Raw genomic sequence first — 15,121 nt, 5'->3', positions numbered from 1 at the left:
CAGGGGGGGGTCCCAGCCAAAAGGCAGCTGTGTGTTCCCGAAAGATATGGGGACCAGCACCCTGCAAAGGGGACGTAGCAGCGGTGCCCACCCCCGGCGTGGCTCCTGTCACCCCCAGCCCCACCACCCAGCGCACCCGGGACCCCAAACCGAACGTACTTGCCGTGACGGACAAACAGCCTAAAAAGTGCGAAAGCAGCAGGAGACAGAGAGAGAAAAGACGTTCAGGTTTAGGCGGTCCGGCTTCCTCCAGGCTCACTGAGCCCCACCACGGCGGGCCAGCAGCTCCCCCCACCACCATGAGATGCCACCTCCCTCCTAGCCGCAAACTGGGCGGCCAGCAACCGTTCCCTGATGTACTGTAGATGATGGGCACAACCCTGCCACAGTCACTGGTGACTGGCTGGACCCCCGACATGCTCCCTGTCCCAGGGGTGTCTGAGCTGGCTCGGGGCTGCCCGGGGGCTGGGAGAGCTTCTCCCCCAGCTTTTGATAAAGTCTGCTTTTATTGCAGATGTGGAAACACCCCAGCGACAGGGACCCACATCCCTCCTCAGCTCTGATTCCCACTCTAGAGGCTCCTTCCCAGCGGTTGTCACCTCCCAGCACAGCGTGTTCTGCACCCACCCACCCTCTGCATGCAGCGGTACACTCTGTCCTGTGCAAAGTCTTCAAAACAAAGCGAAGGGAGAAAAATGCACTTTGCCTATGAGTTATGCCCCGATGAACCGGAGGCTGAGACACCAAGGGCCGGTGTCTCAGCGCCACCAGCTCTCCGGGCTTTGCTCTTACAGAGGGTTGGGCACAGGCAGCACACCCAGCCCCTCTCTGCAGGTCCCCTCCATAGACCGGGTGCTGCCCCGGTGATGTGCCAGCACCCCGTGGCAGTGAGCACCACTGTCCCTTCCAGTCTGTGCAAGGATTTGCATGCTGGTGTTTAAGACAAACCTCCTGTGGGTGGGATGCCAGAGCTGGAGGCAGCTGGGAGGAAGCACTGGGGGGATGGAGTGAGCAGGGCAGGAAGGGAGACGGGAGATGGGTACGGAGTGGGGAGCATCAGAAAAAAGCCGCCCAGCGCCCATCGGGGTCCTGCCTCAGGGTTCTCAGCCCCTGCCCCGGCACTGCTGGTTCCTGCAGCGTGTTTACTTACTCCACATCGCGCTTTCGGATGGTCCTGCCGGCAGCCAGGACCTCAGCCACCTTGGACACGATAGGGTCATAGTTCATGCTGGCCACAGCCACCACCTCGTCGCTCCTACGGCCGGGCAGAGCAGAGCGGTTAGGGCAGCCCTGGGTGGCCACAGCTCCATCACCCAAAAAGCAACATGCTGGAGAGAAGTGGAAAGCAAAGAGAAAGACCCACTCCAGGGTCAGGACCCATCCCAAGGCGTGACTGCGCTAGCGGTGTGGGACAAGGGACAGGAGAGGGCTCAGAGCTGCCACTGCAGGCTGGCCCCACTGTAGTCTCACCGATGCTCACATGCTGGTGTGGTGAGCATCACAAGGGTGCCCAGGGGATGGAGACACCTCTGGACACCCTGGCACCTGTGGGAAAAAAACAGCAAAGGTGGATCTGATGGTGGATAAAAACCTGGACATCAGCAAAGATCCCAGCGGTTGCTGCCATCTGGGCAGGTGATGCCTGCGCTGCTGCCCTGGTACCGAGGGAGTGGAGAAGTAGGTGGTCAGGATTTCCCTGTGGGACGCTCAGTTGTGCTGCTCCACATCCCTTTCCTGATCCCCACCTCCAAGTGAGCAGAGTGCCCACCTCCAAGCCGCTCCACAAGCGTGCTCCTCCCAAAGCACTAGGACAGTTTGGGTGTCCAACGCCAGCATCCCACCAGCCCCAGTGATGAAACCCCTGTGTATATGGGATGTCCAGCAGCAGGTCCCAGTCTGACTGACCATCACCCACCAGTATGCCAATACTGGTGGCACAACACAACCTCAAAGGATGAATGGCGATCAAATGAAGTGGAAGGGAAGAGGACGTAAAAGTGCTGGAGGAGCTTTGGCTAAAGGTCACAAGGCAAACAAGAAGGGCTCTTCTGCTTTGAGGTTTGCAGAGGTCGACCTGAGCATCAACCTTCAAAGTCTGAATCCAGGAGATGACTCATAAATAGATAATTGAATAGACAAACAATGCAGAGATCAGAGAAGGTGTGTGGGTAAGATATTAAACACTGGTGGTATTGTTGAGTAAGGTGAAGAGTACAAGCACCCAACAAATCAAGATCTGCTCTTCAATCCACTGCCAAGGAGCTCTGTGACCAACAGAGCAAGAAGCAGCTGAAGGCAGGGGGGAACACGTGCCTGATTCCTCTGTGGAGGAAAGCAGGAGCCATGTTACAGAATTATAGAATCACAGACTGGTGAGGGTTAGAAGGGCCCTCTGGAGCTCCCCCAGTCCCACCACCCGCCAGAGCAGGGGCACCGCCAGCAGTGGCACAGGACATGTCCAGGCGGGTTTGGAATGGCTCCGGAGTGGGAGACTACCCCCTCTCTGGGCAGCTGTGCCAGTGCTCTGCCGCCCGCACAGGAGAGAAGTCCCTCCTCAGGTTGAGATGGAACTTCCTATGGCCAAGTTTGTGCCCGTTCCCTCTTGTCCTGTCACTGGGCACCACTGGGAAAAGACTGTTCCCTGGACCCTGTCCAGCAGTTCCCTGTCCTTCTTGAACCAGGGAGCCCAGAACTGGACACAATACTCAACACACAACCCAGTGTTTCACAGGACACTTCATCTCTGTGGAGCCATGGGAGTTGAAGTCACCTGTCATAGCTGTCCCACAGGGCCACAGGGTAGCTCCATCACAGAAGACTATCTATTTCAAAAGACTCTGATTTCTAAATAAGCTCACCACATACAAGAGAGAGCAAGTCAGAAACAGAGCACTGGTCTGGCTTCCCCGTCCCATGGGTGAGCACAGGTGTGCAGAGCAGACCAGGAGCCCAGAATCTTCTCCGGAGTCACCAGAGCCTGTCCACAGCTTAGTCCACACCAGCCAGACCCAGAGACAGACCGACACCAGCCAGGCTCCAGCAAAGGGTGCTGCTCCACAGGAATGGCTGCGGAAAGGGGGAGCTGCTGCATTGCCAGGAGCTCCAGAACAAGGCTTGGATGCCATTGGAAATCCCATCTCAAGCACCCTTAGCTCCCTGCAGAGATGTGTACCTACAGCAGAGGGGATTTCTGATAGCCTCTGGCTCGAGAATAAGGAGTTGATGAACAATATATTTACACTGGAAAATAGGCGTGAGGATAATTAACCATCTGAGAAGATTACAAAGCACACGTGTGTTCAGCTGGACTGCCTGCTGGATGTTTGGGGGCTGCTGCTGTGATTTAGAAGAGCTTTTCACTTTCTACTCCTGCATCTTCTCTGTTGTGATGCTTGATGTCCTGCCTGATGTAAACGAGGTCCTCCACAGGACCCCATTCCCTAGGGATGTAACTCCAATTGTATGTGCAGGGATTAATGAGGGTTTTTTTTACAGAAGACAGCCAGTCTCCTTCCAAGACGCTCGCAGCAGTACCTGATGGCACTGCAGCGCAGGTTCTCTCTTCTCCTGTTGCCCCAAGTTCAGAAACACAAACTACCAATGAGAACCCCAGCCCACCATGAACCACAGCCCAGGGCGACCCTACAGGCGGTTGTTTCCATCACACAGAGCCTCGGCCTTGGCTACTTCACAATTCCTTGATGCCTCCGGTGTTCAGCACACAACGGGGACTGAGGCTGCAGGACTCCGGGGAGACTCTGCACTACCTTCACATCACACCACACAGTCTTGAAGCTTCAGTGGTTTCCCCCACGTTTGGTTTCCCGAGCACAGCCAGCTCCTAGTTGGGAAACACAAAGTGGTTGGAGAGATGTATCCATCAAAACCAGAGGCAGATGTGCTGTTCCAAGGCAATGAATAACCAAGGCGTGCAAGGGAAAGTAAAGGAAGATGTAATCCCACCAGCTCAGCCTCAAGCCCAGCCAGTGCCCGACATGACCAACCAGGAAGGTGAGTGCAGCCCAAACATTTCCGTCAGCAAGACATGGGGTAGCTGGTCCTTTTGTGAAATAACTCATGGGGTGCTGGTGAGCTGGAGCATCCCACATCAGGAGTGGCTTTTAAGCAGTTTGACAGATGAGGAAGCCATGAGGAATCTCTCTTTTTCAAAAGGTCTTTAGAAGCAACAAGAGTGCCCTTCTTGAACCTGGGATTTGGAGCAATCAGAAGTCTTGGCGTAAAGGCTGAAGGAAGATGGAGCACTGTGGATGAGCACCATGTATACACGGTCTTCCCTTCCTCTGCAGAGTTCAACACAACGGAAGTTGGGAACCATGAAGAAGACAACCACAGCAATTCCCTGGATCTCCCAAGATCTCTGAGGTCTTAGGGCTGGGATGCCATTGGTCTGTTTTACCTGAGGTGCTGTGGTGAATGCAGTGTCCCATGGGGACATCTGCAGAGCACTGTCCCATACACCTCCTGGCACAGGGCTTCACCCTGACGCCTCCACAGCTCACACAGCCCTGAACAGGGATAAGTAAACAGCTTTCTTCTTCACGCTCTGGGAAAAAAGAACCTTGTTGTGAAAGCTGATGCTGAGGACATGTTCCAGGAGTGGGAACCACCAACGCTTCATGCAACAACCAAGACAGCATGCACCAGGAGGAGAAGAGCCCACACCATCAGGCGGGCACAGCAGAAGGAAGCAGGAGGGGATGGGCGATCTGGGACAGTGTCCTCAGTCCAAAAGCATCAGCACCAACCAGAAGAACTTATCACCAAACAAGAAAAAGAGGAAGAAATGCTGCTGGGGTCCTCTCACAGAAGCAGAGACGGGGACTTGATTACAGCTGAGCAAAGCAGGAGATACACTGGCCGGCCCCCCCGCCGGCCGGCGCTCCCCCAGTACCTCTGGCTCTCAGCGCGGGATGCTGTCCTGGTACCCAAAAGCCATCTCCGGGAGCCCCTCCTGGGTGGCAGAACAACACAGAGCTTAACGGCGGATCCCCACTGCTGCCCACCGAGCCCGGCGTTCCTGCGTGCCGGCAGGTCTGCCCAGGCAGCCCTCACCCCCGGCAGCCGCCGGTGGCACGCTGAGCGTGGGACCGCTGCACCCAGCAGGGATTATGCACCTTGCTCGGGGCTTTCCTTTTGAACGGGCTCGACAGATGTTTAATTAAAGCGATCTGACATTTCCTTTCTAATTAGGGCTGGGATAAATAGCTAAATGCTCTGATATGGAAAGAAGGAACAGAGGTTTCAAAGAAGATTATATGCTGGAAAGAAATGTGTGCCAGCGCGGCTCGTGGATGCCCGGCCCCGTAATCCTGCATTTGCTGCAGGCAGGGGACAGCCCGCGAGGCCGGGGGACCCGGGACGGGGCCAAGCAGGGGCTGCAGGGCGGCTTGGCAGGGGATGCGGCGGCAAAAGTACACGCGACCCTGCAAACCACTGCAGCAAAACTGCCAAAAACGGGTTTTTGCCTTCCCCTGGCTCACGCTCACTGAGCAAACTGTCTTTCAAAATGCTGCTTTGGCAGTTATGTGGCTTAAATGCACTTCAAAACACGGAGAGGGTGAGGAGTGAGCGCCCTGTGGCTATGGCTGGGGAAGGGGAATGTCCCCTTGCAGCACATCTTGTGCCTTGCCACAAAACCCACCCTTTTAGGCAATTTTGGCCAGGGTGCCAGCGAGCTCAGAGATGCGTCCACGTGCGAAGGGCCCCTGGGTGCCGGCGGGTGCTGGAGCCCCATCGCCTGCAGCGGGTTTTTATCCGAGGTGTGCCGGCACCAGGAGGAGGAGGGTGAGCACCGGGGACCTGGCTGGCTCGTGCCGCCGGGTGATGAAGCGAGTCCTGTGCCTCTCCAAGCCCGACGGACACGTCCAACTGCCAGGCTCCATCCTGGAGCGATGGGGGCAAGCGGCCACCCGCGGGGAGGGGGTCGTGGAGGGCAGACCCTGAGGGATATTGGGCAAGGGACGGCGGGCAGCGAGCCCCGGTGAGATGATCTCTGCAGGGCGGGAGCTGGGTCCTGCCCAGAGCTCCCTCCTGACCCCTGCCTGAGCGCTGCCGCCGAGTAGCGTGGCAAGGCGTCCGCTTCCCTGGGTTCGCTCTCCCCATCCTTAATATTAGAAAGCACCTGAAGAAATCCCCCTCCGTCTCCCGGCACGAGGAGGCTCTGTGGCCATCCGTCTCAGGCTGGGATGGGAGAAAGGCAACAAAAGAATAAACAGCGGCAAATATTTTGGGGATAAATCCATGCCGCGCGGTCTTGCCAGTCTAAGCAGCCAGCGTGGCTCGAGAACAGCAGAGGCAACGCATCCCAGATGTCAACACATCTCAGGAAAATATTCCCAGACAGGCTCCCACGCTGGGGGAGAGCTGGGGTTCACTACAGGTGTAATGAAAGCTCCTGAACTCTTGCTAACCTTCACAGCTTGTTAATAGAAAGAAGAGGTTTTTGAGCTTAATTTGTCAAACCAGAAGCAGAAACGGTGATGCCTGAGCTCCCAGTCCAGCCCTGGCCACAAATCGTTAATATAGTGATGAGATGGGAAGGAAATCTTTGATGGGAACTGCCAGCAACAAATTAATAGAAGCCATTACGTGCTCTCAGATTCTATGTGAACAGACATCTGGCAGAGACATTAGGTCCAAAGACCAGTTTAACTGGCTTTATGCTTAGCACATCATTTCTCTAGGGCCTTTTATTAACGTCCTGCAACCTCAGTGTCCAGAGGCGAACAAACCCAACCAACAGAAGCTCTGGCAAAAGTATTTTCCAGCCTAGCAGGTCAAGCTTAGATGAATGCCTCTGTAGGAACGAGAAGAGAAACACTTACTTGGTATAAAACGCCACAAACTTCAGTTCATCTAAATCTCCCTGAATGACGACATCATCAAATCCTTCCCCGTGGCCTGGAAGGCAGAGAAGAAGCAGCGGATTCAGCAACAATACCCCTGGATCCAGCTCTAGCCCCTAAGACAGAGTGTTTCAGTCCAGAGCCATGTGAAGAGCATCCTGCAGTCACCCAAGAGAGCAGCACTGGAAGATGAGGGTGCCACGAAGCTCCCCTTCTTCCAGAAAAGTTCAAGTCTCTGTTCACGCTGGGCCATCCCCTGTGACCACAGCCATCCCTCTGGCCCTGCAGATGGATTTTGGGGGAGATACCAACACCCTCCAGAGCCAGGAAGGGAAGCAGACCTGAGGCAGAGTTTGGCGAGGAGAGGTCCCAGCAAGGGAGGTGGCTGTGGTTCCTCTATCCCAGGACACCTCCACCAGCACAAACTCTAGAGCAGCTTTGGGGAGACCCTTACCCGCATATCGGATACTCTTCCCGAACATAGCCGTCCACAGATACGGGACTGTGCTGATCTCCATGCCGTGGGCCAGCATGTTCAGTGCGGCTATACGGCCTGGAAGAGAGAAGCAGCAGAATAAGCGAGGAAGCTCCACGCCGGGCCAAGCATCGTGGTCTGCCCTCAGGTCGCAACACAGCATCAACACCTCTAGTCCCAGAGTCCAGGGAAACCAAGACCTTCTGCTTAAGCTAATAAAAACCCATACAGCAACAAGCACCAGCAAGGAAACGCATGGCATCATCCGAGGCTGGGCTCGGGCTCCTCCCCAGCAGTGCAGCTCCTACCGACTCGTCCCCTCCGCTGGCACAACCAACATGCTCATGAGCTCATTTCAACCCAGCTTCTGCAACGGTGATGGGCCTGAGAGCTTGCTGAGCTCCCACCGCAAATGGGGATAGGATGGATAAATGCCCGGGGGGCACAGAGACTGTTAGGTTACAGTCCCTGCCACGGAGGCATGGCTGGACCAGCATTAAAGAGGACTGTGTCCAAAGGCTAACGTTGGAGATGTGCTTCCAAAACCTCTCACCCAGGGCACCCACACAGAACTCAACCTCCCCACGGAGTTGTGGCCTTGGACAGCTTGAGGGCAGCCCATCATACCAGAGTTTCCAGGCTTGCTGGCATGGAGGGGAGAAAGGTTTGCGTGCTCCTGGGCCAGCCCGGCATGGTGGGCAGCCCAGCTGGGGATGCGAGCCCAAGCAAACATCAAGATGTGAGCTCCTAAGTGTCCCAGGGCAAGGAGAAGACCAGGCGACTGGAGCAAGTGCAGACGCCAGGGAGCACTCAGCGTATGGGCGAGCCTGTCCCTGGGCACCTCTGTGTTTGTAATGAGGCATCGTTAGGCAATGCACGTCAATAAGGCTGACAAACAAAGGCATATCGGACAAGATAAAATACACACGTTTCAAAATGTTTAATACAACTCCCCAGTTTCCCTGTTGGCAGTTGTCTCCTTCTCTCACCAGAGGGCTTGGAATTTTCCCGGGGATCTGGAAAAAGCTCTTTCCCATAAGCAATTTGCTGTTGCAAAGTGAAGGGACTGCAAAGCACCTACCGTGCATATGGGCCATCTGCCAGTGAGGGACGTTCACCTTCTTATTATTCCTCAGGGCCAGTGGGAACGTGACAGCGTCACCGGCTGCGAAGACTCCAGGGATGTTGGTTTGCATCATCTGCAGGGGGGTAGCAGAAGTGTGCGTTGGTGGGGTTTGCAAACAAGGACCTCCCTGAGAGGCTCCACGGTCCCCAGGGGCACATGGACAACCTCTGCTCTGCTGTGGGACCCTCGGGTGGGATGCAATTCAGCGTTCTTCACTTTGAAAGTGGACCATGAAGGCAGGGACCTACAGCATCCCTCTGCCAGTGGGTTACCCAGTAAAATGAGACATGGACTGGTGTCCTGGAGCCCCTCTTAGAAGATTGGGGTCTGCTGGTGTTTGCAAACAGAGCCTCACTTATTGCACGCGTGAGCAACAAGTGCAGGGGTAGGTGGAAATGACCGCCAGGAGCAGAGGACACCACCCCCTGACACGCTCCTTGCTCATGGCACACACCACCCATCAGCACCAACATCGCTCCCATCGGAGTCACTGGTGGTGGGGAAAAAAGGATCCTTGAAAAGGTGGATCTTTCTCCACTTCTTTCCCCCGAAAATATCCACAGCGTTCTGGGATGGCTCAGACCTGGACCCAATGCACAGCATTCCGGGCTGGGATTTGCAAACCGCTCACTTGCAGGGGGGTGTCCCAAGCGCTCCAGCCTGATGCTCCCAGCATCTCAGCACCTCAGCTGATGAACCGTTCGGAGCCTCGGGGAAGCTCATCTCAGAGGATCCCATACAACAGGCTCACCTCCTCTTCCTCTGCCCCGCGGTGGGGGATGCTCCCCGAGCTCACCTTGTTGACCACGATGAAGCCTTTGGAGTCGATGTTGATGCCGCTCTGCTTGAGAAAGCCCGTTGCTGGGACTGCGCCTGTGGGAGAAGGCAAGGGCTGGTGGCATGGTAGCCGGGCTGGCCCCAAGGCCAGCAGATCCCCCTCTGCTCGGACAACTTGTGTGCTCCAAGGGAAAGGCAGCGGGGCTGCTCCGGGAGGGGGGAGCAGAGCCCCCATCACCCTCCGCACCCCCGGGCTGCCTACCGCTCTCCCAGGCCATCAGTGCACCGCCGCAATCTGACCACCACCTTTTTCTAGTGCTTGAAGATAATTTTCAATCCACATCTCTTTTACAGATGTTTCAAAAAATATATATTCAAAAGGGAGCCCTCGGGTTTCCAGATGGGGCTCCTCTGCCTCCCCACAACCTGTACCTTTTCTTCAGCTTTCATTTTCTTTTTTTGATCTTTTTTTTTTTTTCTCTAGCCTTCACAAATTGAAGTCAATAAAACAACAAAAGTAGAATTAAACCAATTCTGTGATTCTTCCAGTCCACAACATTTTGAAAAGTTACAGAGAGAGAAAGGGATTTTTTTCCCCCCCAAGTGTAAAGGAGAAAAATACCCTCTTCTATGGAAGTGGCAGCAATTAAAAAAAAAAAAAGAGGAAAAAAATTCCATTTGGGGAGGCTTTAAAAAGACAACTTGAAAGGATGAAATTGGTTTGAATGTTTGGGTTTTTTTTCTGGAAAAAAATAAACCATTATTATTTTCCAAATATATTTTCAGTTGTATTCTGGGGTGGGGGCTCTATAAAGGCCTTTTTCAGCTTTGCTACACAGACTCATGTGTGGCAGCCCAGTGGGGCAGGCACATCACCGCCACCACCCCCAGCAACCCGGCCCCGGGGACCCATGGCTGCCACGTCCCCTTTCAGCTTCTCCTCCACCGACCAAAGCCCCGCCAGCCCGCCGGGCTCTGCACCTGCAGCGACAGCCCTTACCAACACCGACGACACACACGTCAGCGCGTAGGACCTTCCCGCTCTTCAGCACAACCTCCTTCAGCTGCAGGAGACACGGAGGGGCACCATGGTTATTTTAGGGACAAAAAAAACCCCAACTCTGCAGCAGCAGCAAGCCAAGCTGGCAGCTCGCTTCACTTTCGATGTGCAAGTTGACCATAATTCCATATAACGGCAGCAGGAGGAGGGTGGGAGCAATGAAACCACCCCACGCACCACAGCTGGAGCACGTTCGCTCCTGGGGACTAAATCCAGGGATATGAATTTGAGGGGCTAGGAATGAGTAGAGGGCAAAACCCCAGGGCGAAGGGAATGGGAATGCCACGGTGGTGTCCCCGGGGGAGCTCCTGCCCTCACCCTACCTTGCCCTCCTGCTCCCGCAGCTCCGACACCTCTGTCTGCATGTAGAACTTCACCCTGTTGCTCTCGAACATCTGGAGGGGGGACATGGGAGAGAGCAGGGGACATCAGGACCTCGAACCACCCCGCTCCTGGTGTCCCTGTGCCTACTGCCCTGCCCACCCTCTGGCTTGACCTGCGTTGCAGAGGGGGTCGGCACCACCTCCATCCCCAACACATGTCCAGAAGAAGCTGCTCTACAGCACCTGGACCACGGGAGGGAAGACACAGCCCATTCTTTCTTTCTAGTGACTGCTGCCATCACAGCTTAATCAATAAACGTCAATTAACAAATTAATTAGAGCAACAAGCAGAACCCACTTTGTCACCAAAACAACCCCCCTGATGGGAAAGCGAGGTCACCTTCATCACAGCACGGCCAACCCTCTCCCCAAAGAACTTCTTGAAGGGGACTTCCTCCAGCTCCACCAGGGACACCGAGTGGGCCCTCTCTGCGAGGTAGGCAGCCACCTCCATTCCTGGGGAACAGAAGCAGGTCTGAGCGGCCGCAGAAACCTCCCTGGTGCTGCCCTGTGTCCTTGGCGCTGGCCACAACGGAGGAACAGCCTTGCCTGCTCCTGGCTGGGGAGGTTGGAGCTGCTCTACTGGGAGATCTGGTGTGCCACCAGACCTGGTGGCCACAAGGGGCCACACCATTTCAGGTGAGATTTATAATTTATGGCAATTGTTCTTAGATACAGGTTTCAAAGACTGAAGGGAGGAACAGGCCATGATGAAGTCCCAAAGTGCCACGGGACGCTGTAGCACTTGGAGCAATGGACATCAGATGAGGAAAACCTTCCTCCTACGGCTGGGACTGTCGCAGCAGAGGTAACGAGCTGCAAGCTGAAAACAGCCCTTGCGACTAACTGTTTGCTCTGATCAGAACAGGACAATTTTGGTGCCGGCAATGGCATGGGAACCTTCACCAAGACATTTTTTATATCTATGGGATTTTTTTTTGGAAACATCTTTTCAATGACCTGCAGGTTGCAATGGGCTTCCCACACCACATGCTTATCTGTAGATGGGATTCATTGAACCATTAAAACAGGATTCTTTTTTTAAAAAAGAAGAAAAGCAAATACTGATCATTATATAATAAATTCCCTGACCAATAACCATTTATGCTTAAGGCTTGCAGGAACCACAATAATTGTATTAGAACCATATCAAGCAAAAAGAACCATCAAAGAAACCACAAGTTTTTTCCTGTGTATTTTAAACGTTCATCACCCTGCTAAAAACTAAAAGATAAATAAACCCTCGAGCTTTCACCTACCAACAAGACTCTCCCAACTGAAGCCAACTCTAGACACACTGGGTTTGAAACCACCTGAGCACCAGTACTGGACTTCAGAGAATCACAGACTGGTGGGGGCTGGAAGGGCCCTCTGGAGCTCCCCCAGTCCCACCACCCGCCAGAGCAGGGGCACCCACAGCACTGGCACAGGACACGTCCAGGCGGGTTTGGAATGGCTCCAGAGTGGGAAACTCCCCCCCCTCTCTGGGCAGCCTCTGCCAGTGCTCTGCTGCCCGCACAGGAGAGAAGTCCCTCCTCAGGTTGAGATGGAACTGCCTATGGTCACGTTTGTGCCCGTTCCCTCTTGTCCTGTCACTGGGCACCACTGAACAAAGACTGTTCCCATCTCCCGGCACCCTCACTTGAAGGATTGATAAGCATTGATAAGATCCCCCCTCAGTCTTCTCTTCTCCAGGCTAAAAGCCCCACGTCCCTCAGTCTTTCCTCATAAGAAAGATGCTCCAGTCCCCTAAGCACATTTGCCATATGCTTTTCAGACCGGGACAGCAATATCTGTGTCTGTGCAAGCTGAACGGCCCAGCCTCTTCAGTAAAATCAATTTCTTCAGCAAGGAGATGTCCTTACCACCCACCTGGAGATGGAGGTCAGGCTACCCCGAGGGCCAGTTTTGAGGGGGACAGTTACCTCTAACCGGGCAGTGACAAACTGGGCGAGGGACTGGGACCATCTGCAGGAAGACGTGGACAGCAAAGATGCAGACACCCGCGGAGCGAGGGCTCACCCAGGAAGGATGCTCCCACGATAACCACGTTCTTGCTCGTTGCCAACTTCACGACACGGTTGGCATCTTCGGGCGTCCGGATGTTGAAAACGTTTTCCACCTCCTTGCCTTTGCAGCTGAGAGCTTTGGGCCTGAAAAACACACATTAAGGGTGATACAGGTGCTTTTCTTGACCCCGTGGTGGCAGTTGGGACTGCAGACCCCCTTTGCAGGGCTGCAGCAGCATCTCAGCCTTTCCTTTTTCACCTTTCTCTGGGCTGGAGACATAGCACAGAAAAATCCAAATGGTGGTGGGCAACGGCCAAAGCACGACCGCCAACGCCGGCACGGCAGGGACTGCTCAGTGGCCGCCCCCAACCCCATACATGGACTGGTCTCCTGGGGTGATGCAGCCCAGCGCAAGATGGGGACTGCGTTGCGAGCTTGTGCTTCACTGCTGGCACGTTGTAAAATTTTCAGAAGCTTAATGGGATACAGAAAGAGCTGTCCTCCAGCAGACGCTTTGGAGCCAGACATTGAAAATTTCATAAGCTTCTACAGATGCGGGTTCCGCTATCCGTTCCTACGGGCACGCTGCTGATGCCGTCGCAGTTTAATCGTGTCCTCCCCGCGCACTTACTAGAGCCTATCTATTTTTGAATATCTGGCCCTTGCATACCCCACTCACATCTGGAAATGGGACAGACGATCGTAAATAATTTAGGTAGCTCAAAAACATTTACCCGATGTACCTGGAGCTTGTGCATAAGGATTTTGAAATTATTGCCAAAGGCTTAATCCTCTTTTGAACCTAATTAGGTGGCTGGTGCAGACGGCATTTTGGCTGCGGCGCTGCACCAGCCGTTAGCTCTCGGTGGGGCTGTTGCTGTTATGGGTAGCACACAGGGCTGGAACGGGAGTTCCTGCCACGGCTGTTCCATAGCATCCCTTCCCTGGATGATAAATTTTGCAGGGGCTGCATTTTTCCTACTTCGTTTTGTGGCTTGGTGTTAGGAGCACAAGGAAAGGGAGCCAGGATGCATTATTTTCATCTTAAAGTGCCAATTTTGACAAATCCCCTATTGAAAACAAACCGACCCACTGATTCCAGGGCGCTAGAGATGATGCCAGTCTCAGGCGATGACACTCTGCGCCCCATCAGCAGCTGTGCAGAGCAGGACAGGTACATCGCTTCTGCCTTTCCCTATGTCTGGAGCAGGTTTCAGTCTTGAAAACCTCCCTCCTAGGGGCAACGCTCACAAAGGGCTCTCTTAGGCTGCGTCAACAGCAACACCTAATTAAGGCTGCAACAGAGAAGCGATAAGCTTTCAGCGTCGAGAAAGATCTTAAAGGTTGGCAGAAAGATGGAAATTCAGATGGATGAATTATCTGGTTGTCAGGTTTGAGTATTATTGAGGAGTGAAAGGAAGAGCAAAGTGGCAAAAATGACCTCTAAAAAAAAAAAATCAGGATACTTCCATTTCGGAGGCTTTTATTAAAAAAAAAAAAAAAAAGTATGTTCAAGGTCCTGGGCATTAATTTTAATATTCTAAGATGATGAACTCGGTGGGAATTTCCCGAGTCTCTCCCATACGCTGTCGAGCCGGCCCCCAGGGAACAGCACAGCGTGCTGCTGACAAATTCCTCCACCTCTTCAAATCTCAGTTTTCTTTCAGTTTCTTTATCATCAAACAACCCACACACCCCGACTGCTCCGCTGAGTACCTGTTATTAACACCTTTTTGACCTTGACGCTGACCATAAAATACCCCAGGTAGCAAATCCCGCAGCCATCCCGCCAGCCCCCATGTCTGGTGGTTACCTCCTTTCTGGGTGACTCTTGGGTGACACAGAGGTTTTTCAGCTTTGGCTAAGCAGACATACCCAGCACAGCTTGATAGAGATAGAGATACAGATACATGTGATATAGATATATATCATATAGATATAGGCATAGATATAGATATAGATATATACAGACATAGCCAATAGGTGTTCCTTGCCTCTTCTGCAAACACTCATGCAAACAAATTCAGTGTCTGAATCCAACGGCCGTAGCTGACCCCTCATCCCCAGGCACAAGCTCCTCACACCCTCAGATAAAGCAGTTTCTCTTGAGCTTTAAAATGTTTGTTCGTAGCTTACGTGTTTCCAGTTGCTATCAGCAGCTTGTTGTATTCCATCTTAAACCCGTCCTTGAACACGGCTGTCTTGTTCTTGATATCCACAGCTGCAACCTGAAATCATTCCTAAATAACGTTAAGAGATGAAATCCCAGATGTTCACTGAGCTCCCAGCCCAACCAACTTGTCCGTTAGGTTTTAGTCCCCTGTGTTCCTGTCCACAGCTTAGCCAACCCAGACCTTGAAGATCCTTGAAGTTCTCAAATCCTTGAAGATCTCCCAGTATAAATAAAATAATGGGGAGCAATGT

General features: G+C 53.6%; 1 protein-coding gene across 3 annotated transcripts in view; it reads right to left on the bottom strand.

Moving 5' to 3' along the window:
- Positions 1-15,121, bottom strand: part of AIFM3 (AIF family member 3) — a gene marked incomplete at both ends in the record, with an annotated part of 39,767 nt that overhangs the window by 366 nt on the left and 24,280 nt on the right. For 2 of the 3 annotated variants that reach the window (XM_082491794.1, XM_082491792.1), the window contains 10 exons: positions 1,151-1,255; positions 6,846-6,921; positions 7,321-7,419; positions 8,423-8,540; positions 9,264-9,340; positions 10,245-10,308; positions 10,628-10,699; positions 11,028-11,143; positions 12,710-12,840; positions 14,834-14,925. In XM_082491794.1, coding sequence (XP_082347920.1) covers positions 1,151-1,255; positions 6,846-6,921; positions 7,321-7,419; positions 8,423-8,540; positions 9,264-9,340; positions 10,245-10,308; positions 10,628-10,699; positions 11,028-11,143; positions 12,710-12,840; positions 14,834-14,925 — 950 coding nt within the window. Of the gene's footprint in view, positions 1-159; positions 181-1,150; positions 1,256-6,845; positions 6,922-7,320; positions 7,420-8,422; positions 8,541-9,263; positions 9,341-10,244; positions 10,309-10,627; positions 10,700-11,027; positions 11,144-12,709; positions 12,841-14,833; positions 14,926-15,121 lie in introns of all 3 variants that reach the window. The other variant, XM_082491793.1, reaches the window with a different exon arrangement.

This window comes from Vanellus vanellus, assembly GCF_965231255.1.
Source record: "Vanellus vanellus genome assembly, chromosome: 16".
NCBI lineage: Eukaryota > Metazoa > Chordata > Aves > Charadriiformes > Charadriidae > Vanellus > Vanellus vanellus.
The sequence above is the reverse complement of the archived record's forward strand: the minus strand, read 5'-3'. Positions and strand labels throughout refer to the sequence as shown.